We start from the raw sequence: 25,585 nt of genomic DNA on the forward strand, positions 1-25,585 counted from the left end.
AATGTCACTTTGTAAAGAAACACTACATGAACACGTAATATGTATGCGAATGATGCAAATTTGCATTTTGTAGTTTACATAGAGGCAATAACGCTATAAGTTTCAAAAACTTGTACTTTAAAACATGTTTTCAAAATTTAAAGTGCCATTGTTGTGTAATGACCAAAATATATAAAACGTTTTCCGTTTTTATTTGAAAATGGTGTCGCATAAACTTTCCCATAGTAGCACCTGCAAAGGTATCACTATTTTGCTTACATACCCCCAACTTTTTCTGCGCCATGTGTACTTGTGCAACTATTATATATTTAAGTATGTTTATATTTAACTTGTATATTTCAAGTGCCCCTATTATGCCATTTCGAATAATGCCTTTAATGCAGTGTGAAATGTAGCTGTATGCGAATATGAATAGTCTGCAAAGTTGTAAAGCTGAAAGTGCAAAATATCCCAAAAAAAGAATTGACTCTGAACAGCCTAAACAAAGTCGTCAATAATTCGAATTTCACTTCCGTGATGGCTACACGTTATGGGATAACACATTTGCATAATGTCCGCTTATGTTCTATGTTGGCTGACCGCGAACAGCTCGACCCGCCCCACAAACACTGTAGCTTGTTCGTGCGGTTAACATCATGTCGAAAAGACGCTGCATCTTACGCTGTGAAAGTAAATTAGTTTTATTTTCACTTCCAAAAGATGAGGCTGCAAAAAATCAGTGGTCAAAATTCAAATTCAAATTTTTTCTTCCCACTGTACTACAGCAGTACAACCCCAATCTTCTTTTGTGTTCCCGTCATTTTACTGACGACTGCTTCTGTAATCTTGGGGAGTTCAATGCGGGATTCACAAAACACTTGCTCTTGAAAGATGGCTTAGTACTCAGTTTATCTGGACCAGCTGGCTCCACTGAATCACAAGTATGTAAATAGTAGATATTTATACTTTCTATCAAGCTTTCAAAATACGGAACTATAGCAATGAGCGTATCGTTTACGACACGTGCTGTACGTGGTAGACCAATCACAACAGACTGGGCCTTCTGACCAATCAGCAGAGTAGACTCGCGGAAAGGAGGGGTATAGAGAGACTGAATCTTAAAATTGATTCAAACTAATTGTTTGTGAATCGTTGGAAAATGAGGTGATATTAAATGCATATTTTGAGAAAACAAAAGTATATTTTTGACCTTGCTTGCATGTAAAACTATTGTAGGAGACTCCCAAAACAATATTAGGAACCTTAAAAGTGGCATAATAGGAGCACTTTAAATGATTAAATCTAGAAATTATAGGTGATCTGCAGATCTAGTGGGCCAGATCTATGAAGTCCGAGGTTGACGGGTCGTGATTCTTGGGTTAAAAAGATCTTATGATGCGATTCCTTAACAATCTTGTTTGGGAGACAGCACTCTGTAGTATGCCATTAATTATGGTGAACCAGCATAGAGAAGATGTAAAGCTGAGATAAATTACTCTGGATCTTCATCTTACAGCGTGACTGCTTGTCTGCTAAACAACCAACCTCAGATGGAGTAAATCTTGGAGATGCTTTGTAATTTGTATGGCGTCCTCTGGCATGCTAGTGTCTAACCCTGGATGGCTGGCACCCTTGGAAAAAGCTGACAAAGCCAAGAGATGGGCTGGTTTCTTATGTGGGTGAAGAAAAATGCAGACACAACATAAAACGGTTTTAACTGTGGGGAGGATATACATTACCTGTTACCATTTAACTTTTAAGTTATTTCACTGGATACTAAAAGTATGTACATTTCAAACTCTTCAACCCAATATCCTACATTATTTACAACTGATGACCACAACGAAAATGTTGTAATTTTCCTCGTTTCCTTCCAAACTTCCAGACTTACTTTCTATGAAATACACACAATCAAATCAGTAGGGTCCAGTATTAATTTGGACCTTGCTAACTTGGACAAAATAATTTGAAACATTCTTCAAAATATCTTCCTTTGTATTCCACAGAAGAAAGTAAGTCATGACATGAGGATGAGTAAATAATTACAGCTTTAGGTGAACTATTGCTTTGTGAGTAAAACTAAAACTAGGTATAAAAGGATACAACAGGGGTGTGACATAATGTAATCTGTAAATTATGTCTCTTCACACTCAACCCACAGGATTCACATGGATAAAACAAACCCAGAAGTTCTTCCAAACAAACATTTCTTATTTACAAACAATTCATAAACATGCTTTTAAAAAAAATACAAGTTTCACATTTCTGCTTCTAAATGCTTTGGCCTACTGACCTGCTTCCACTGCTGCACAGTACTGTATGACAATAAATGTGTTTTCCATTCAGTTTTACAACCTTATGGATGAGTCATAATTCTTTAGTAATCTACCGCCTGCCACAAATGCTGGCCACTGAATAACCAAGAATATTCCTTGTGTCTGCAACTCAGCATGATCTAATTAGGTTATCCTGCTTTCAGATAATCTGCAAATAATTTGAACATATACAAAATGTGCATGTGAAGCTAAGTGGGATGTTCAAATTCTGCATGCAGATGTTTCTTGTGGTGGGTATGTCAAGGTCAGTGCAGCCCTATTTTTACCCTTAACTCCTGTTTTCGAACAACCCCTCTACCTCTATTCAGCTAAATGGACTGTCAAAGTCAGCTTTGCTTCATGTCACCCTGACATTTACCCTTACAAGAGAAGGTTACTTAAAGAGAACCAAGTAATAACTGGGTACAACAGTACATTAACTAGGATTGAAATTGACAAGAGCTGTCATGTGCATCTTTTAAAAAATTCCAAGTAAAAGTACTTATAAAGAAGCCTCGTTCTTTCAATTTTTGTTTCCCCTTCTTAAACAATTGCATTATGTATGGCATCATTACCCAGGTGAAAAAAGGGCACTTCCATAATGTACACAATGTATTTATTTACCACGTGTAGTACATAGGGCTGGGCGATATGAGCAAAAATTAATATCTCTGTATTTTTTGGCTGATGTGCGGTATACGGTATATATCTCGGTATTTTGTATTTGGATTAAACAAATAAAGTGAATGTAAGCAATATCACATTACATTCTAACATTGTAACATTGCAATCTAAAAACAAAAATAATGCTTTTAAAGCTAAATTTACTAAACTAAAATTGAAAATAATAAAAAGCACAGACTAATTGAGTAAAAAGGCTATTTTGATTACCCCATTACACTTTACAGTTAGCGCTATCATACAAATACACTTCTCCGTTTAAAATTCTACATATGTCACATTTATTTTCCAACTACAAATATTTCAGCAAAATGTATATTTTAGTCAGAGTTATTGCGCTCCGTCTGTTTGGCGCGCATGCGCGCAGCGGCGCGCGTTCTAAATGGTCCGTGAAGTTTAGCGGAGAATCGCAAAGCAAAAGCTCATGCACTTCTGACTGCAAAATGGAAATATTTCCATGGCTTTCTAACATTTACAGATGGAGAATATACCTGTGAAATGTAAGTTATGCGTTAAGGACAACAGCACGTCTCTGTCAGCGGCACACGCAGCCTTTCTGTCAGAGCCGCTTTAAACTGAAACTATAAACTATAGGCTACTATATCTTACGATTTTTTTTAAAGCCCTTCATATAAAGCCTGATACATGTAGAACAAATTGTATTATGCACTTTCTCCGCAGCAGTTCAGTCTGTGTCCTCCCTAGATATTTTTTTCAGATGCGCTCGTATCAAACTACTTATATCGATATTAACGGTATTGCTTCATACCGTATCGCTTATAAAGAATATTTCGATATATCGTACAAACTCGATATACCGCCCAGCCCTAGTAGTACACTTGAGTGTACTAGTGTATGAAAGATAGGTTCAGAGATAGTATGTTTTAAAAAGCACATTTTAGTTGTACTTGTTTAGTATGTACTTTAAGTTCTCTATTTTCGAGCACTAATTTTGTACTTAATATACTAAAAATGATAAACTTAAGATCACCTAAATGTAACCTACTCAACTATTTTGCATGAATAAGAACTAAAATGTGCTTTTTTTAACATACTATCTCTGAACCTATCTTTGGTCCACCAGGAGCAGGATTGAACACCCCTGCTTTATAAAAACTGTCTCTGTTATGTTGACCTTTATTTAAATCTACGAAGTTTCGGACAACACATGCTGAAAAAATAAATATATATTTATTTATAGTGCCCATGAATGAACAATTCCTTCCCATGACTTAAACGATGAGACAAATCAGTAAACTGTACTGACATGTAAGGGATAATCAACGGCTAGCTGTGCATTAAACGATTTGAATGCAGGACGTAGAGGCGAAGAACCACCCGACGCGCAGCGGAACCACCGGAGCCACCACTGTGTTTAATGCACAGCTAGCTGTTGATTATCCCGTTTATGCCATGGTCATTTGCCAGCATTCACATATTAAAGATGTTAATATTTGCGCTGCAATATTTGACCGGAACGATAAAAATGACGGTTATTTTCGTCTGTATTACTATTCAACTGTAACTGTTACTATTGTTACCAATGTTTATAGGAAGCGCATTAATATAGAACGTGATTAAACTGACCTGGAACTACCTGTGCAGTTCAACGAATTTAATCAACACCTGCCAGCCAATCAGAATCCAGTATTCAGACAGACCATGGCATAAACTAGCAAGTAAATCGTGAGCATGATTTAGTAATTCATTACCTTGTTTTAAGCACATACTGTGCACAGTTTACTCATTTGTTACCTCGTTTTATGCAGATCCGTTCTGTTCGTTGAATGATTTGTGAATAGCCTGTTATGCCCTCTTTGTGAACAGGCAATCATGTCATACTTTATTCATAACAGTAGCAAGAAGTCATTTCTCACTACACAAAAAGTACAATGGGTTTATGAAATTGTGAACAGGAATTAGTAAAACACTCGCAAGTTTATAAAAAATGAGGTAATGAATTAGTAAATTGTGTGCATGTTTTACTTAAAACTAGGTAACGAATTAATAAGTTGTGGGTGCAAATTGTTAATTCATGGACACAATTTTAATATTTTTTTCCCCACGTCATGTTTGGAGCTCCGTATAAATCCCCCAGTAAAAGAGTTGCGCCATAACTGTGGCCACATCCAAATATACATACCTCCCTACTATATAGCATGCAAAAAACAGTATGTGAATAGTATATGTTCGAATTCACAATATTCATAAAACAGTGGGCCTAAAGTACCCAGATGACCTACTATTTCCAGTGAGATTCTGAAGTGCCCATCCAGTGGGCAATTTACTACTTTCCCATGAGAGGATTTGTGAATGGCAGTGGATGGACGCAACTGACGCTGGTACAGTAGGGTCACATGACAGTGACAACATGACAAATGTTTAGTCTCAGCCTCAGATGCCACGCCCATGGACAGTTGGCTGAACATCTGATGTATTTGGCACACTTTACTGGAAACACTTCAGGAGTGTCGAAGTTGTCATCTGATTGGTTGACTAGTTGAATTCTACATGATTTCCGGGAGACGTGTGTGTAGCGTTCTTTAACGTTCCACCGATGCCGTGGCGCCAAACCCCCTCATGGAAGAGCAAAGCCGTCACGTTTACAACCGTGACAGTGAGCACTTGACAGGATCAACTAAATGCTGGATTTTCAAAAGTATGTGAAATATGTAAAGTTCAATGCATAGTCTCCAAGAGTTTTACACACTGGTCTGTAATTGTGGGGACATTTCCATGGCCTTAAACATGACGTGGCACAAAATGAAACGTGATTGGTTGCTTTACCTGTCAGTCATATGTCCTCTTGGGTGGTCCTTGGCCATTCAAAGCGGCCAAGGTTCCCAGACCTTCTGCCGTCAGTCTGAAGGTTTGGCTACATGAGACTAACAAATGTAGTATGTCTGGACTACACTTATACTATATAGAACATAATTTTTTTACAGCTGCTTAGTAATTACTTATTCAAAAAAAGTACTGACTTGGAGAGCACTTTCGGACAGAGCCATTGTAAATCACTACGGCACACATTCATCGTTCACACATTGAATTCTCTAGTATTCTTGCATTCTAGTTTGAATTCACACAGAAGAATTTCCAGCAATTTGCACAGAAATCTGTGAACAAAACTCTGAATGCAGTCATGTCGTTTCCCCTCCTTTACATAATAGCAAAATGCTCACAGCTGGTAAAATATTTGGACTAGGAATGTTGTCAGTGGTTCTGAAAAATAGTGATGGTAACAAATTGAAATGTAAGAGGAGAAAAGATTGACTTAAACACACATGACTATATTTAAAACTAATCTTAAGCAAGCTGTTTGTGAATAAAATTTCACTCTGTAAAAAGATTTTCCACCAGGCTGCAGACCGTTTAGACATTTGAGATGAGGTGCAATGACTGCCAGTAAATCTTTGAAGAACTGCTACAAGTTTAACCTCCTACTCCTACAGTGACACAAAAGTGTTTATATTTATGGAGAGTAATCTTTAAAACTCCAAGGCGCCAAGTTTGGCTATGCATTTGCCAGGGTGTTTTAATGCAGGGGTGTGTGATCCTCCTCCTGGAGGGTCACCTTTCAGTAGTTTAGCTCCAGCACTTATTAAACACACCTGAACCATCAGAAAGTGGTTCTCCAGGAGCAGTATTGGACACCCTTAAGCTAAGGTACAGCCCTTCGCTATATCTATAATATTCTGGTCTCTCAATATGGCTCAGTGTAAGTCTGTCTGATTTTCCCGCTCTTTCAAACCACCCACCAGGCATAGTTCTGATCATTTAGAAACAATACACCCCTCCTCTGCTTACCCACCTTAAAGGTGCAGTATATTGATAGTTAGCAGTCAAACTAGGAACCACAGTCCAGCTTCCAAATATTGGAGGAAGTTGTTTCTCCCACCCCCTCTTCCTCAGATGCAATGCTAACGTTGGTTGCCAAATTGAAAATAAACAACAGGAACCAGCACAACTGACCCTTTGCAAAGAGCTTGACTGACAGGCAATCTGACCAATCATGGTGCTGAATCCATCATCTTGTCCAGCAACCAAATCAGACAGGGGTGCGTTTGCCAAAAGCATCGTTAGCTAACTATGGTCGTTAGTTCTATTGAACTCTATTGGTAACGACGGAACTTGCGACCATAGTTGTTTTTGGGAAACGCACCCCAGGACAGTAGATGAACTTCAGTGGACTTAAACTTGAAAATGGTATGTATTGACATCTTTCCATGGTTGAAATAAAATATGTTGTGATGTTCATTCATGTTTATTTCATGTTTCAAGTGAATATGAAAAGACGAACGGTTCACGTGCTACTTGAAGTGAGGCAATACAGTGATCTGTTATGACACATTAAAGAGCCAAATAGTTTTTTTTTTGGAGAGAGCTGCGACCTTGTTTCATACCAGAAGTAACTTGCTCTGTTTTGGTCAAAATGTTCAGCGTGCTGTACCATTTTGTGGCTCTTTAATGTATCGAGACAGATCACTGTATTGCCTCACGTCAAGCGGCACGTAAACCGATAGACTTTTCATATTCCAGAGATTCCAACACAGAACACACATTTCAAAGCAGAATAGCTGACTTTAGCATTGTTTTTTTTTTTGTTGGAGAAACAAGTATGTGAACTTAACATGTTTCCTAAATATCTGCAAACATATGGTATTTTTACACTTTAGTACAGTCAAAACATTACATACAGCACCTTTAAACATTTGCAGTCGCAATAGTGATTTTTTCCTTAGCATGCGAACCATATTACATAACACTGGACGCATGTAAACTGGATGGATGTCCAGGCTCTCATAAATTCTGGGAACAAGATTATAATATCTTTGGTTTGTATGTAAGGGTATTCATGTCTCCGATCGAAGAGTGTGTTCAGTACCAGTGTGTCCACAATTATGGTCTCCCACATTTGCATTTCCCAGCAATGGTCCAAGGGCAACAAAGGGATTAGAGAACTGCCGGTTTGGAAAGCAAAAACTTCGGAAAGAGCGCCAAGCTCCATGCCACAGAGACAGGAGCCTCCTACTGTGGAGGTGAAAGGAAAAAAGCTACCACAAGCAAAACAAATACACACAACGGTGCAAATAAATACCTTGGGAGAGAATACCATACCTGCTGTGCCCGTCAGTAATCAGGACATCCCGGAATTAAACAATTTAGCATAGTATCACTTTACAGTATATCTATAAGTAGGTTTGATGTAGGTTTGATTTTTTTTTTTAAATGGACATTTCCATTTGAATTTACCTTCTTGTAACATCAGGAAGGTGTCTGGTCAAACAAACCCCATATTAGAAAATGAGAGGAATGTGGTTTGGAGTTAAAGCTTGCACACCAAGCTCATGGAAAGACTATCAGTTATAGGGTACAGCTTGTGCTTCCAGGCAGTGTCTGCTCTCATTTCGTTTAATGGAAACTTTAGCAAATATTTAAGTTTCTTCAATGTTCATTTCAACATAGGCTGCCTTGATCTCCCATAATTCTCTGTTATAGATTCTTTCAATCTTTTGCAACACAAACAAAACCAGGGTGCCCTTAACATTACAGTTTTTTACTTCTATAAAGTGTGAATCTTAGTGAAACAGAATATTCAACAAGGTAATAAATGTAGGGTGGCAAGAGCAAGTTTGATAAAAGATTGATTCCATCCAATGCAAATTTAATTGGGGAAAAAACATTGTGAAAACATTTTGCGAATAAAGTAGCATTTTCATATTTTGCGTTCAAGGGAACAAAAACATTACTTCTGAGAAAACTAATGCAAAACAGGAACAGAAATATAAGTTGTAGCTATTGGAACCACTGTGGCTCTCATATATATATATATATATGTAATAAACTACTTCCAAATTAAAATGTGCAGATAAAACACTGTTAGAAACTTAATGTTAGTTAGCTTTCGGCAATTGGATTCTATAGCAGATTCTTTTCACAGAGCATTTATGAACATGCAGGAATATATATTTGATTATTTAACCCAATTAAAATTCACTCACACACACACACACACACACACACACACACAATTTTCAGTGTGCATCTGCATTTGGTATATTTGATTCTCATCTTGGTTTTTTAAATCAGCATTTTATTCCAAAAATAGCATAACAATTTGTGGATGGAAAGTCAAATTTCTCTGGATGGAATAAATGCATTGGTGAATTATGCTAAATAACAGAAATATATAGTAAGACAGGAAATAGGGTCAGTTTTGATTTAATGTTGACTAATGCCAGGCCACTGAGCCAGGAAAGACATTGTCGTATGCCAGTCATCCATCTTAATTACCTTGGGCACTGTGAAATGTGTCAAAGGCGAGACCAGATGATGCAAAATTGGCATGGAACTCCCACAAATTGCCTTTACATCCCACCAAGTTACAATTCTGGGTCATTGGGCTGGTCTTGGCTCTGCTTAACTCTGACTCATCTAATTGAATTAGGCTAACCTCAAGTGCTAGGTTTGGGGAAGCAGGTGAAGGATTGCCCCGTGGAAATACTCCCAATCTCCCTGGCAGGAGGCTTCCACCCATTTCCACATAAATGAACTAGATACTAGGTGTTTTGCTGACATGGCTTAAGTAAACTAATCATGTTATACTAACATGGCTTTTTGTGGCTATGAAAAAATAAACACAATGACAATTGTTAACATAATCAAGCGTATGCCAGTGCTTCCCACACTGTGTTTGTAGTACAGCCCCATCCGGTGAAGGTAATCATTGGTTTATGTGATATATACTGTCTCCAAGAGGGAAAATATAGAATTGTCAAAATAATAACCTTTTTTTTTTTTAAACAGAGGTTATTTATTTTCATTTACTGCATGACAGTGCAGTTTGAAGTGTAAAATTAGCCTATAATTGGAAAGAGGGTAGAATAGCGGGATGGACTGTAAAGTGCTAGCTGGACGATCTTTGCTGCTTCCTTCTGTAAGCAAATTTCTATACAAAGACACCACTTTAGCAGTTTTATTTTTTCCAAAAAAAAACACTTTTTTTTTTTCTTCACTTGAGCTAGACTGTCTCCACATATTTATTTTCAAGAAGAGGTGTTCTATCACATATTATATGAAGGCTGAATGGAAAGGACCAAAATAATGCTACTATTATATGACATTTATATGGCTGTCTGAAAAGTAGTTGTTTCAATGGTTGTTTTTTGTTTCCTGAGCCTTCCTACTGTTTAAAATACATTTTATATTGACATTCATATTGTGTACCGCTAAAACAGAGACGACCGTGAGGGTTTATTGCCTTCTCGGCTCATGAAGAACTTACAACAGCCTTGCTGTAGGCTTTATTTATGTAACAAGCTCAATGACAGTGTGCATCAGTGCAGTGTCATCTAACAGTCAGTCATTACAGCAAATATTAGAGTGCTCTTTTTTGTTCCACAACCAGAAATGTTTGGGAACATAGCGCAATTCTGCAAAGCCAGCACTGCATCCTAAAGGGTTACTGGCAAAAGCACAAAGTCTGACCTATGATCTTTTCTTGTGATTCCGGTCAGAGAATACATAGTTCTTCAATAGCAAAGTACCAGCTACAGATTCTATAATTTCAGTCCTTTAATTCTGTGCTTTATATTTTATTGACCACATTTCATAGATATCACTTAAAATTTCAAATTAGAAAACTTCCTTGAGTAAATTTAGTTTCTGCTTACTGGATCATCAATTTAATTACAAATATCATGGTATATGATGTTATTTCATGAGTGTCATGATTTTTAGAAATGTTATGCAGAAATGAGGTTGCGCACAAAATATGGATCACTTTTTAAAATAATTTCCAACACATAAATCTGACTACAGACTATAGCCGAATAATATTTTTGTGTCTAAGTGTGTGTTTTGGATTTAAATGCTGACACAAATTTAAACATAACTGCCAAGGTCCCAACGTTTTGACCATACTGTCAAACTGAATTAGGAGATGAATCTACACTTCAAAGGTCAAACATACTGTGGTGGCATTTCATGCCTTTTCTCTCCTCCTTTGCTGTTTTTAATTGCTGTCAAAAATGGTTGGGTCACAAGGGACAGCTGGAAAAGCCTTGATGAAATAACAGTTTGGCTGACTGAATTTCACTCTGTTTTTAGTCACATGTCAGACCACTTCACTAGTAAAATAAAAGAAAGCAGACACTCACGTTCTCTCGTTTTGTTTCCATTAGCTAAGTCCTCTCTCAAGTGTTTTATCACATAACGTGAAGGCCAAGGGGGGGTGGGCCTGGAAATGACATCTGAGTCCACCACAACAATACATTTTCCAGGATTTTGCTAGATTGGCAAATGTGAAATTTCCATGAGTGTCTAAAAAGGGATGTTTCAAGGTTGTCCAGACCAGGCTTCTTGTTTTCTTTCTGTTGGACACTTATTGGGACCCATTTTTTACCAGTATGAAGTAAGGGATGGCAAATGGAAAACAGCTGTTGACCAAAAACAGCACATTTTCAAACTTTAAAACAAGGAAAAACAACAGTTCTATTTAGGATTCAATGAAAATGATTTGCAATGCACTTCATGATTGAAATACGGGGGTTTATAAAATGTTTGCATCAGCATAATAATGAGGTTCAAGTTTCTATGTAGGTTTTCTTTGAAATTCGCCAGTTGCCATCGCTAGCCCATTGGACACGTGAGGCACATACTGGCAAAGAAGAAGTGACCGAACATTCATGTTGGAACTTTAGATTGCGTAAAAAAAATATATAGTCCAGATAAAGATGAAGTAAACGGAACTGGGAGTTATGACCTGGTGACTCCCTGTTCTAGGAATGCAGATGTTATGTTTATATCTAATAATACCCATCTATTTATTTTGGAATAATGACATGGAAATCTGCTGGTTTCACTTGTTTATACTTTCTATTGTCTTTGTGTAAAATAATAAAACACAATGAATACTGTAAATGCCTCTTTGGTTATTGTATCCATGCTTTATATAACACTATCTGGATAGTTAAACCAGTCAGTGTTGGAATCACAGAGCAATTAAATAATATATTATTTAAAATATATAATTTTTTTCTGGGAACATTCTCCTGTAACTGGACATCACGTGTACACGCAACTCTATAAAATCTCCATATAGCCATTTCACGCATGTGATGCGAAGGCTGCAGCAATTTTGTAATTATGGACATGTGGGTCTACAAGATTCTTTGGTCTCATTATTTTTTAGATGAGTTTTGAGTTTTTCTAATGTTAACTCAGACCAATATGGCATTAAAAAACAAATATATCCATGCAAGTGGGGTTTAAACAGGCATAATTTCGCCCTTTATCTATAGAAAAAAAATGGAATTGAGTATCAACATATTCAGACACAGTTTTGAGGAATTTTCTGAAAAAGCTAAACTATCCACTACTATGCAAAAAAAGTTAAGATAAAAGCTGAAAATGGCAACATTAGCTTCCTTTGTTGAGGTTACTTCGTATTTGAAAGTAGGTTTATTTTGAAAGAAGGTCATTTGAGCTCATGTATTGTGTTGACTTGTACCTTGCCAAGCAGTTTTAAAAGCAATTCACATTGTTGTCGTTTAGTGATTTATTTCTTTGCTGTCAGTGCTACGCAGTCTTTATATAGAATTTTATTTTGATATTCATGGCTGTGATTAAAAGAGATTGGTTGCCATCACCCTATGATTTCCTATGAAAAACTGTTCACTCTGTGGGGACTCGTGTATAAAAAAGGGGGTCACGTAATGGTCGGTATTCTCTGTTGTTTGCAACACCAGGGTGTAGCCTTCAGAAACCAAAAAACTGTGGGGTGAGCAGTAACCGAAGCACCATAAGGTTATGTAAGCAAAAGGGGTTCACTTCCAGTTCTTCTAGAAGAGAGAAACTTGAGCAAGTGATAGACTTGTCATTCTATAAGCCAGTATTACATAAGATGTGGAGTAGCCGCAAGGCTTAAACAAAATTGTAGTTGACTTAGCAGATTCTCAGGGGCCAAGCTTCTAAAAAACAATGTAAACTTAGCTCAGAATAATTTCGAATCCATCTAGCAGCACCACCCTCGCATTGCATGCCTTGTACTCGAGTTAGTTGCCGGCTTCCCAGCCGGTCATTTCTGTTCCGTTTTTTTGATGAAGCTGGAGTGCATCCATAAAACATTCCACAAGCAGAAAAAGGCAAAAGAACATATGACAAAATGTCAGGGTGTAGCTCCTGTAACCTTATGGCGGCTCTTGGCTTTAAGTTCATATATGTTGTTGGGGAACTAAATTTAAAGCTAATTGCTATGACTGAGATGAAAGCAGAGACACCCCCCTCCCACACCCCCATAAACAAATATCATCATTATATCCAAATCTATAATTACAAGGTTCAACAGAAGTTCTTGGGCAGGGCACCTGTTAAAATCCATTCCTGTGACACATTATTTAATGTATTTGTAAGATTAATTTACAAAGCACAGGGCACATAACAAGTAAACCCACTTGTTCATTAAAATCCCTTTAAAAAAAGCACTTGATTAAGTGTGAATGTTTTTACATTTGTTAGTTAATTTCCTTGAAAAGTGTAAGCATCCCAACCGACCCAACACAGCTTAACGGCTTAACCAATTGAATGAGATTTGGACGGGTATATTTGTTCGTCCAACCAATAGAAGATGGGGGAGTGTTTGGAAAACCTGTCTGATTATATTTGCATTTGCATTTGCAATTTTGTTTAGTGACACTGGAGGCGCACAAACACAAACTACAGGCTTGACTTTGGTCAGCTATGCATGTTCGCAAGCTTACATGTTGCAAGAACTTTGAAATCTATCAATTAATCTAAAACTATTTAAAAGACTGCTAGAATATTTGCTGACACTCTTGGGTGCTTTAATAAGTGTAAAAGTGATTCACAGTGTGCTGCCGTTGTATTGAAATGACCCAACATTCATTAAATGGTCTCATTTTGAAAGGGTGAGGGTGAGTAAATGATAACATTCTCATTTTGTGAGAGTGAACTATCCCTTTAAAATACAATGCATATTGCATAATGAATAAGTTCATTTGCGCATGGTTAAACCTCACAATTTTGTTGTCATATTTTGTTTTATGCACTATAAAAGTAGTTTATTGTTTTGTAACTGTATGTTTTCATTATAGCGTAGATTAAAGGATGCATTATGCATTCTACTGGGCTGGCAACAAATTCTTCCAAATTATTATTGTTTCGTTGCGGCAAAAACATGTTATAGTCAACATCACATAAATGGTTTTGAATGTGTCAGTCTTTTGGTGTGCATCCTGGTTTATTTTATTTTTTTATTGCATCAGTTAAACAATGTACTGTAATTGCCCTGCTTTATGCCATAAATACTGTTTATGATGTATTGTGATAATTCCATGGATGTACAGACTGCCTTGTCAGTAATTGTCTTACTTATGTGTGAACATAAGTACTCATTTAGTGACAAAAAGGGTGCATTTAACTGCTGCTGTAACATGGTCACTATAGTGTGCAGTGCCATATAGACATGTCCAGCCTGAAAGCTAACAGCATAATAGGAAACCACATGAAGCAATGATCTTTTGCAGGAGAGTGAGCGATTTCTATGACACTCAAGTAGCCAGGCACCTATTCAATTAGATACTGTTGCTATGGCATCGTTGAAAGTGTTCTTTTAACTTGTCAGAAGTCAATACGAGGGCCTGCACATGCATGCTTGGCACGGGAGAAAAGACCATAATGGGGTACCGCAGTTTGAAAAAAGAAGAAAAAGAGGAAAGAAAGTGTAATATTTTTAGTTCCAAATTACAACGTTGGAACTGTTGCTTTGCTCAGCCGACTGTCCGGGGACTGGAATGGCATGATGGGAGCGAAGGCACTGCCAAACTCCACCCAGGTTCCCTCCCTCCTTCCCTCTGCCCTCTCTGTGCTTCTCATCTCCCCTCTCAGCACTAAAATCGCAGACCAGGCTCCACCACCCCTTATTTCTGCTCTTCACCATCCCTCACCCGGGTCTCATCGGCAGTGGCAGCGAGAGCCATTCTTAACTCGCTGTGTGGTGAACCACTTTCATTAGTTGCAAGTGAAAGAGAAAAAGACATGTCATCGTAATGCAACCCTACTGTCAGGCCTGAATATTTGAGGATTGCACAAAACAATTCATCTGTGCAACCCTCCTTGATGTGAGACCAAGGTTCACAGAGTTGAGAAAACCCCTGTGTAACCCTACTATTCAGTTCGTAGGAGGTTTTCAATGGCGTCTACTCCTACTTGCAGGATCTAAACACCTAATAGTGTTTTTTTCTGTCAAAACCATTAAAGAAACTGCTGAAGAAACCCAAAAAGCTTAGCAAGACTGTCACCTAAGAAAATGCAGTTACTCATATGCTTTCTCTCTGTATAATCCTACAGTATATTCCTGCCTTGCATAACATTTTTGTAAGGAGATGCCTCTAAACATTTGTATTTACAAATCCTATATTTTAGAGTAACTTAAAAAAATATATATATATAATTAATATATATATATATTATTATTAAATGTAGCCATTTACCTCAAAAAAGGTGAAGTGTTTTGATTCTAAAGTTTGACCCTACGTGTCCTGGGTACAGGATCTTCCACTACTCTGCGGGCGCTGAAAGTACACAGACACCGAAGTTTACCATCTGCTGTGCCAAAATACCTGGCAACTGATGTGAAAACAACACAAGAAATCGTTTGTCTACCCTGTATTTGAGCTCTGAAGTTTAATGATAATAATGTCATTTTATACCCTTGCCACAAACTCCTACAATAAATTAGATAATGTCTACACCTCTTTTAAAGCGAACAAAAGAGGGAAAAGCCCTATTTTAGAAGTTACAAGAGAAATAACTCAAATTAACTACATGTAACACGGAATCTCAAGATCCCAGTTAAATGGCCATTTAAGATTCTTTAGGAGCTAGTTCATGATATAACCACTATTATTGGAAAGGAAGCTGGCTTGCAGCAATTGGAAGCTTGCATGAGTAGGTTTAAATGCTTTTTAGGAGAAAGAAAAAGTGGTGAAGTAACAAGACTGGCCATAAGTAGAAAGTAAAGCTGTAAGTTTTAATTAAGTACACCCATAAAATGTATTTTTAAACCAATGCATTTACTCCTAGCAATACAGCTGGTTTTGAAGTCTAAATATATACTCTCTTTTGTTCTTCTGAAGACATTTTAGCTGCATCTAAGCCACTTCAGATGATGGGGGAGGGTATGAGAGGGTATTGCCAATTTGAACGCCTTGCACTCTTTAGCAGGTATTCCATGTCCATTTTTATAAGCAAGGGGAGGGGATGGTGGAGGATGGATTTCAGAAGGCTTGCGATGACGAGGCTCAGGATTGGTGGATGCCGTTGTTTGGCATGGCCCCCTGCCAAGCACTTATGTCTTTATATACTGTAAACAGATGACCGACCAGTCCCGAGCGTGTCTCTGTGTTCACCCTCTCCTTCTGGCTCTCTCCATCTTCTCTTTCTTCTCTTCTTCATCTTTTCTGTAGACCTTTGCTGCATCTGCACACCCTCAAGACTCTCTCTCAACAAGACCGGGCAAAAACAGCAAACACATCCTCCTCCATAAAAACTCTTGAGTCACTTTTTCAAGAAACCGCCGGTCAAGCCTTCAGCTGTTTGCAGTGTCGGTGTGGGAGAAAGAAACCATGTCTCAGCAGATGTTGCTCTTGATGGCGGTGTCCATGTGGCTTTTTGCTGGGTACTTCCTGGCAGAGGCAACATATTACAACCACCATATGTACAACCGCTACCGTGCGCTCAATCACCATGCCAGCATGGACAATCAGCTTCCTCCAGAGGTACCTGTGGTGATGGAAGCAGTGGCCCCTCGTCCGGTCAACTTCAGTCGCACCTTTTATGGGATCATGTTTGATGCGGGCAGCACCGGCACCCGTATCCATATTTACAAGTTCATTCAAAAAGACCCAGGTAAGTCCCTTCTCCATATTCCTGTTTTTGCACATTAAATGAGCTCTGCAGCTCCCCAGATAACTTACTTGCTCCTCTTGTAGCTAGAATTTGAATATTTTCCTTCCTAGATGTGTTGCTCTGATGGTCCTGACTCACATCCATGCTTCAGTGTAGCTTACACCATGAACTCAGAATGATCTTGAAGAGTCCCGCCTTGCAGACTCTGTGAACGGCTGCCCTCTTCATCTCTCTCTCTCTCTCTTGATTGCTTTCTCGCTGCATCCCTCTTAGGAGCCTGTGGGTCATAGCACGTCTGCTTACTGTGTCTGTGTTTGCCGTGGTTCATTCGCTGCATGGTGAGAAGGCAAACAGAAACACAGGGGTGGGAAGAGGAAAGAGGGATGGAGAAAGTTGGGTAATAAGCAGCTGCAGTTTCATTTAATAAAATTGCAGCCCTGAGCAATATGTTAAAGACCATGGGTTTCAGCTGATAATGCAATAATCGGTTCCACAAAATACCCATCAAATGGAGACATGGCATTACTCCTGATGAGGTAAACTCGGAGCCTTGAGAAACTCTTAATTTTCCTGTCTGGAAAAATCTTGGTGGTCGCCATTTGTGGTAAACATACAATAACCAAATGTCTCTGCTCATGCACAATAACCTTAGGAGATGGAGTCGAGTTGCCCACAGTCCATCGCTAATGTGCACCTTCTAATAGCAGACGTCTTCAATTGTCCCCTCTGACTTTTCTGTCTGTCTCTGTGTTGCACAGTGGAGCTTCCAGTGCTTGACAATGAGATGTACCATGCCGTGAAGCCTGGACTGTCAGCGTACGCCGATATGCCCGAAATGGTAAGCCACTAACTTTCTTATAACAACATCAGGGAATGTGTTACTTCTTTTACATTCTTATGGCTTTGACTTTTTCCAGTCTCGTCTGCACAGTGCAGATGGAGAAAGGCTTCTTTTTTTTTTAACATTTCCACTAAAGACAACATCAAACATTGTAAAACATTCTTTAGTTTGTGACATTTGCAGATATTCTAGTAAAAACAATTCGCTTTATGCCAGTATTCTACTGGTGTGGTTCTCATTTATGTAACCACAAGACAAGTACATTGAAACAGTAAATTCTCCTCACTATTGAAACACCTTGTTGCTGGTAGATGAAAAAGTTTGTCAATTAACCTCATTATAGATCAAGGTATTGTCAAAGGACAGGACTAGAATGGCTTTTTAGCTCACTTTGAGGAATTCTGGAATATTTGTAATAATATGCACATGTTTTTTTTATTTTCTAGGGTGGAGAAACCATTAGGCAGCTGTTGAAGGTCGCAAAGAAGACGATTCCCAAAGAGCAATGGATACAGACACCTGTGGTTCTGAAAGCCACTGCCGGCTTGCGCCTGCTGCCTCAAGAAAAAGCCAAAGCTCTTTTGAATGAGGTAAGGCTTTCTCTTCTTCACAGACAGTTTAGTAGAGAAACCAACCATCCCGAAGGAATAAACCACGTTGTGTGCGAGATGGACAGAAAGACAGACAGGAAAAGTAAGAGAAGAGAAACCAATACTGTGCAAAAGCAGCTGTTCTGAGGCTGTCTGGAGTTGAAGGGACCCAAATGCCTTTTGAATTATCGTATTCAACGCCACCACACCAGCCGCACTTGTGGTTTCTTGCTTGCCCAGTTTCAGACAAATTTGCCCAAGATTGATTCAGTGAACTTCCCGTCGACTCCAGATAAAAAGAGCCGGGTTGAATTTTTATGTTGTAACAACCAAATGGTTTCTTTCTTTTTTATGGTGTACATTACAGAGGAACACATGAGTCATGAACTCTTAGATTTCTATACATTGTAGAGCTGAAATTGCACACGATGGTTAATGTGTGTAATTTCTGGTTTGTGTCCACAGGTCAAAGAAATTTTTGACGACTCTCCTTTCTTTGTGCCAAACAACAGTGTCACCATCATGAATGGCACCAATGAGGGTACTATAACCTTTCTCTGTTTAACACATCCAAGCTGAAGCACAAATGTAAATTACACCCATAATGCAATGCACAGACTTTGAAACTTCCTTTTTACACCAGCTTTCCTGTGTCTGTTATTGTGATAGTGACCTGAGTGTTTAATATAGCTGTCTGGATTAAACCTTGTCTGGAAGCCTCCCACGCTCAATATAAAATAATCCTCCACATTTTTTAATTTAAGTTGACATTCGGTTTCATGAAAACTCAGACATTCATGTACTTGTCTTGTGGTTTTATGAGGTGTGACTAATTTCACATCTCAGACATGTTTAATTACCTGGGCTGGTCCTTGATGGCCCCAGTGTAGATCTACAGATGTGTAGATGTTTCAATCGATACTTTAGCCTACATCTTAATGCAGTACTATTGAATATATCAAAATGACTTGTTAGTTATCAAAAGGTTCCAATGTTAAATATTGTCTAAATAGTGATTGGTGTTTACCATGTTATTTAGAGCTGAGACTAAATACTCAAGTGTTCAAATTCTGCATCTCAACTGCATGGATTCTCTCTCTTACAGGGGTCTTGGCATGGGTTACAGTAAACTTCCTCACAGGTACAGTCATAATAACTTATTATAAGTTATTAAAGTATTTAGTTTAACCTAAAAGTAGACCATGACTCAGCTCACACCATAAGCTCTCAGAGCTAGCCCTAGATATATTTCTAACTTCCAATATACTTTTACATGCTTTTCATGGATTTGAATAAATGATATTAAACAAGTTTACTAAACCTTTGCACTGCAGGTCATCTGTATGCTAAAACAAGGAAAACCGTCGGGATCCTGGATTTGGGTGGGGGTTCAACTCAGATTACTTTCCTTCCTCGTTTAAAGGTAAAATGATAAGACAAAACCACAGCTGACATATACTGGCTAGAATTTTCAGACGTTTTTTTACATTGACGCTATTCTCCTCTCTTTCACAGAAAACTGTGCTGACTGCTCCTTCAGACTACATTGCCAAAATCAACATGTTCAACAGCACTTTTGAACTGTATACTCACAGGTCAGATAACTTGACGATACAACAGTAATTTTGCCCCTTTCCAGACAAAGACCATAATGTATGTCATCAGTGGAAAAATTCATTTTTATGCTTTTCCCATTTGCAGTTATCTTGGTAATGGACTAATTGCTGCACGACTGGCAACTCTTGGCGCTCTTGGTGCTGATGGTAATTATTCATAAAATGTTTTTATATTTTCTATCTTTGTTTCATAATGGATGTTTATTAATTTCTCACAATGCTCGACCTTCAGGTCTTGACTGGAAAATTTTCAGAAGTTCTTGTTTACCAAAAAAATTCAGAGAAGACTGGAGCTTTGGTGGACTCACCTACAAAGTCAGTGGAATCCCAGATGGTGAGTGACCTCAGTCTCATAATAAAGTCTCATAATAAAGTTTTTTTTGCATGCAGTTGCAATTATTGTGAACAATTCATTGTGATAAAGATTACCTTTCACAATTCAGTCAATTCTCAGTGGTTACATCTCAGTACAATGGTCAATTCTCATCTAGTTACTACATTTTTGTTTTAATTAATATACTGTTTCATGCAAAAAATGTCACATTCACATTGACTTCAAGCTTCCATTTATAGTCAGAATAAAACTAAAATCTTCTCGGGGTCTTTTTCTGTCTATTTTAAATAGTCAAGTTCACTCAGTTCACTCATCAAATGGTTCAACACTCTCTAACCACAGACACGTAAAAAAGATCACATGCTTGGCATTTAGCCTAGCCTTTTCTCCCTTCAGTAATGTTGTGGTGCAGAATTACCAGCTATGATGGGCCTTGTTAAGCAGTTCATATGGTTTCCAACTGGTAGACCTGACCAGCCAGTTAGCTCCAGGGTATGTGAAAGCTGCCTATTTGGAGCTTCCTGTGAGGAAACCTCTCCCTGAAGAGTTTGTGGCAAACCCTCAAACTCACCACATTATGTTGTAAGGAGGCACTCTCCATTCAAGATACCTCAGATATCAAGCACAGGGTGAAGGTTAGGTTGGACCGCCCACAGAAGCCCTAATGTCTGTTTACACACTGATTCTGGGTGTCCAACTGGAGGCGAAATTGAGTTTACAAGGTACTGGGTATATATGGGACCGACACTGCTGAGCAAACATACCCCAGCACAGCATAAAAAATCTAATTGGGATTGGTTGCTTCACACGTCCGTCAGACTGACTTTATACTGATGAAATTACTGAAAAAAACTTTAAAAGACATTAATACAGTAAATACATTTGGTCCTTTATTTCCAGGTTTTGCAGGGTATAAGTTGTGCTACCAAGAGGTAATGCAGGTGGTGAAAGGGATTGTGCACCAGCCCTTTGAAGTCAAGGGAAGCAGTATCTTCTATGCCTTCTCCTATTACTATGACAGAGCTGTGGAGTCTGGTCTCATTGGTAAGTAGGTCTACATTAGGAACAAGGGTCAATGCTATGGAATATCTACAAATGATTTATCTTTAAAAGTTATGCTGAACAAACTGTATTGTCTCAATCATTTAGACGGGTCCCGTGGCGGTACTGTGGAAGTCAGGGATTTTAAAAAGAGAGCCAAAGAAGGTAAGACTTTGGATGTTCTCCCATTCTCCAAAGAACACTCAGGTCAAAGTCCTGCCGCACACATTGCACAAACATAAACCCTCGGTGCTTATTTGCATTTGAGGTTCTCGACAATCACACTGGCTTCACAAAATGATAGCTCTGTCACCACATAAACATAGGTTGCACCTCTCCCACACAAATACTTCTGCTTGCGTGTGTTCACCTTTTTTGTAACTCTCCGACCCGCTATCTCAGCTTTTCCATGCCCTTACTATAGGAATATGTTGTGAGTTCTTGAGCAGAAAGTGACGCATATGTCAGTTTGAGACCTGCAACTGATTCATGGAATCTTGGTAGATTGTGTCCACCAGTAAATGTCCGCAGAGATGATTTATCGCTAGGGGGAATGAGTTGGCACCTTATGTAAGGCTATTATTTGTACGCTGACACTGTCGCATGGTCTCGATGAACCGCATTTGGCACGTCGGTTATCCCAGTGGCAGCAGCCCTGTGGATACCCACCTCCTCCCTGACCGTGAGACAACACCTAATGCCCAATATCTAACTGGAGGCAGGCAGGACTTAATGTCTCACCCTTTGCGGGAACACTTGGTATCCCTCGTCATTTGGAGCACGATCAGCACTTGTGTATGACCTAGGGTATGAAATTATTCATTCCCACTGTCCTCCTCATCTCAAACTCTCACAAATCACGTTGTTAGCTGGAGGAAAAACAAAACATTGGGTAGACCTGTTTCACAAAGACGTGCCAGACGGTTGTAGCAAACACAGTACTGGTGCCTCAAAGTCTTACCTGATTTTCCCCAGACTCTGACACACCGTAGCCTGACGATCAACAGTCTGGGACTCACTGGATAGTGTATACACTATGCTTATCATCTCTTGTGCAACATAGGAATCTTTTAGTCTTTTAATCTTGTCTTGGATTTTTTATTGCCCAATGCTGTACTCACAGAGTTACAACATATTTACATTTTCTGGAGAAAATGTCATTGGTGCTTGTCCGTGCAAAACTCTTGCCATGAGCATTGCTATGTGGTTGCAAAACTTTTCAAAGTAGTTCTTAGTGCTAGGGTGTTCTGGGTGGTTGCTAGATACTTGCCACCACTCTCCTCAACAAGCCACCCAATTTGAAGCATAACTCATGTCTGTAGCACAGACTATGTGGGATGAGAAATGCGTCAAGGTTTAAAATACTAAGGCTTAAGGGTTTGTTCAAATCTCTAACTTTAAGTATGAGCAATAGTAAAAGCTTCCCTTAGCAAGCACAGCTAATTACTGTTCTTTTCTTTTTCTTAAACAAGTGTGCAACAAGATGACTAAATACCGTCCGATCAGCCCCTTTTTGTGCATGGACATGACCTATATCACATGCCTATTGAAAGAGGGATTTGGGTTCAAGGACAGCACTGTTCTGCAGGTGAGTGGAAAATATTAAAACATCATTTAAAAATGTGAAACTCTATGGGGAGAATCTAAAATTGATCTCAAACCTATTTACTAGCTCAGTGTTTGAGCATACAAAAGTAAACTGCCAAAAGCCAAAGTTAGCATTCCTTGTCAGATGAAGTACCACAGATTAGGCAGCAGCATAATGGATTAATGATCTTCTTCTTTTAACAGCTTACTAAAAAGGTGAATAATGTGGAGACAAGCTGGGCACTTGGCGCCATCTTCGACCATTTCCACAAGCTCAACATTCATTAAAGCCTTCAGGCTTGCAGTGGACACCAGCATGAGGGGGAGCACAGGGGTCAAGAAGGTGCAAAACTCACCTGCTGAAGCAGCCCCTCTTTATCCTCCTCCATAACTCTTTAATTGAGTTTCAGACCTGCCCTGCACTGCATCCCTATATCACAACGCTCTTCCCTCTCATCAATTAAACTCTTACAGAACTGTTCACAAAGAAATCACTATATTTTTGTAAAGATGGCCAGGCCAGCCTGCTATTTCTACTGTATGTTTACATTTTTTTTCAGTTGCCGTCTCACCTGAGACACTGTCTGTTTGTCTAACTTGGCAGTTTTCAAAGTTCCAGTGTTTAATGCACCCATTTAAAGCTCCTGATTCATGCTGTTGTGCAGGATATTGTGCAGTGGGATACATGTAAAAACATTGTGTTTATTATTGTAGCTTCTTCTGAAGTAACTTGTTAGTAGTAGTGCTTACACAGTAGTTTAGTGCTGTTTTAGGTTATGGTAAGTTATACTTAAATGTCCATTTAGTGCCCCTATCTAGCACGTAACACTTTATAGAGTAGATGGTTCCGCTACAGCCATCTGTATGTGTTTTGGAAAGTTGTTTGGGATCAGCAGCTTAACCTGGGTTTCATTGGGCAGGTAGAGATAAGGATAAATCATACATGTAAAGTCACTTTACTTGAGTGCTGTTTTACGTATTAATGAATAATGCATGTATTTACACTTATCTGTTTGTATGGTTGAAGAGCTGAGTTGGAACATTTTTAGAAGCATATCACTCTTGGTGAAAATCTATAGAGGCTTTTTTTTTTTTTTTTTACCCAAGTTCTAACCAGACATGGTTTTTAACACTGAATGGCATGTAGTTGAATACACTTGCACTGCAGCCATTATCAAACTAAAAAAGGTATATAAATGCTTACATGGCTAAATACTTGGATAAAATATAACTCAAATGACTACTGGTCAAAAGTTATTAAAGTTAACTTTTTATCAAAATGGAGTTATTTTTATGCTAACATGCAAACATAGTTTAGAGTACCTTGAACCTCATTTATGTCTTTAAACTTGGGTTAGTTATTGTGAATGGCTCCAAGTCATTTTAGGTGGTCATTATGTAGAACAGCGTTGAAATGTTACTGCTTTGTGTATGCAGAGATGCTCAGGTGTAAATGGGCAGAACTAGGTTAGATTTTGTGACAGGTGCATACTGCTGACCGATTTAGGACCAATTTTTGGCAGTATCATGTTAAGTGTGTTTTGTGAATTATTGTACAAATATTTATTACACGAATACTTGCTAAATATGCAGTGTCCAGTTGTTGCATCTCGTTAATCCATCTGCTTCTTTAAAGCTGCTTAAGTATACCTTTTTATGTATTTTACTATGTCTGTATATACACTTCAGTAATGTACTTTTTTTTTTTTTTTTTTAACCAGTTGTCATAGTTACTGCTTGTACATCATGTACTGCTTTGCCATTTGTAGAGGTATTCTCGACAGCAAATGCTATAAATATGCTTTCCAATTCAGTGTGTATGAAGTGATATTGTACATGAATAAAAAATAAGAAAAATCTGTTGTTGAATATCTTAACTAAATGCCATTTTAAAGATAAAATAGATCTAGCCTACAAACCTCTCAAAGGTACTCTTGCACGTTACAGATATTTTTCTCTCAAACGGTGTAAAATAAGGTTGACTTAATAGCATTAACAGTAGTATAACTAAAAAGTCTAACTTAAAAATAAGAAACTATAAGTACATATAGCAAACATTAAAGACGATTACTGCTTGCTTACCTACTCAGAATGAGATGAATACATTTCCTTGTTGATCAAACTGGGAAGTAATAGGAAGCAACAATTTTACTGTCAAGTCGTTTACCTCCATTATCCACAGTGGGCGAATTAAATTCGCGCCAAATATAAAAAACTACAACTGCATGCCATTAATCGCGCGTCTGTGTGAATTCTCGCGAGATATAAGTTGATTTGGTTAAAGGGTTGCGAGAGCGATCTGAAATGATGACACTTATTTGTCTTCATTAGTAAATTATGATTTAGTACACTGGAATCCTATACAAAAAAATAGAAGTTCATACCGAGATACATTTTGAATCACTCACAAATACTTCATTCCCAATGCAGTTCTGTTGAACACCTTTGTCGTACAAATTCTGGCAGTAGTGAATCTCCAGCATTAATGTAATTACACTCTTAAAGCTATGTACTTTGACTTAGGTCACAAATTATGTATGTGAAATCATAAGTTTTAAGAAATATAAATCAATATATATATAGATTTATAAAATTGGATGTTCTTCCAGAAACATGTTTGGTACACATGCACATTTACGTTCTATTAGTAAAGGCGGCAGAGTAGTAGTTAC

At 38.3% G+C, this 25,585-nt stretch overlaps 1 protein-coding gene across 1 annotated transcript; it reads left to right on the forward strand.

Moving 5' to 3' along the window:
• Positions 1–455: 455 nt before the first annotated feature.
• Positions 456–24,708, forward strand: entpd5a (ectonucleoside triphosphate diphosphohydrolase 5a). Its single transcript, XM_058750416.1, has 15 exons — positions 456–1,761; positions 1,865–2,559; positions 16,463–16,904; positions 17,663–17,742; positions 18,192–18,335; positions 18,801–18,876; positions 19,441–19,476; positions 19,670–19,758; positions 19,851–19,930; positions 20,037–20,098; positions 20,184–20,285; positions 21,186–21,329; positions 21,435–21,491; positions 22,799–22,914; positions 23,118–24,708. Exons 3-15 carry the CDS (start codon positions 16,622–16,624, stop codon positions 23,199–23,201), a joined length of 1,353 nt encoding a protein of 450 aa, XP_058606399.1. The 5' UTR covers positions 456–1,761; positions 1,865–2,559; positions 16,463–16,621; the 3' UTR covers positions 23,202–24,708.
• Positions 24,709–25,585: the final 877 nt, after the last annotated feature.

This window comes from Onychostoma macrolepis, chromosome 17 (genome assembly GCF_012432095.1).
Source record: "Onychostoma macrolepis isolate SWU-2019 chromosome 17, ASM1243209v1, whole genome shotgun sequence".
NCBI classification, from domain to species: domain Eukaryota; kingdom Metazoa; phylum Chordata; class Actinopteri; order Cypriniformes; family Cyprinidae; genus Onychostoma; species Onychostoma macrolepis.

Bases quoted from the DNA above. Each gene is read 5' to 3' on its own strand.
- entpd5a (XM_058750416.1), top strand. From the start codon at position 16,622: ATGTCTCAGCAGATGTTGCTCTTGATGGCGGTGTCCATGTGGCTTTTT. The intron at 20,286-21,185 runs GTGAGTGACCTC...CTTTATTTCCAG, and splicing joins AGTCAGTGGAATCCCAGATG to GTTTTGCAGGGTATAAGTTG. The intron at 21,330-21,434 runs GTAAGTAGGTCT...TCAATCATTTAG, and splicing joins TGTGGAGTCTGGTCTCATTG to ACGGGTCCCGTGGCGGTACT.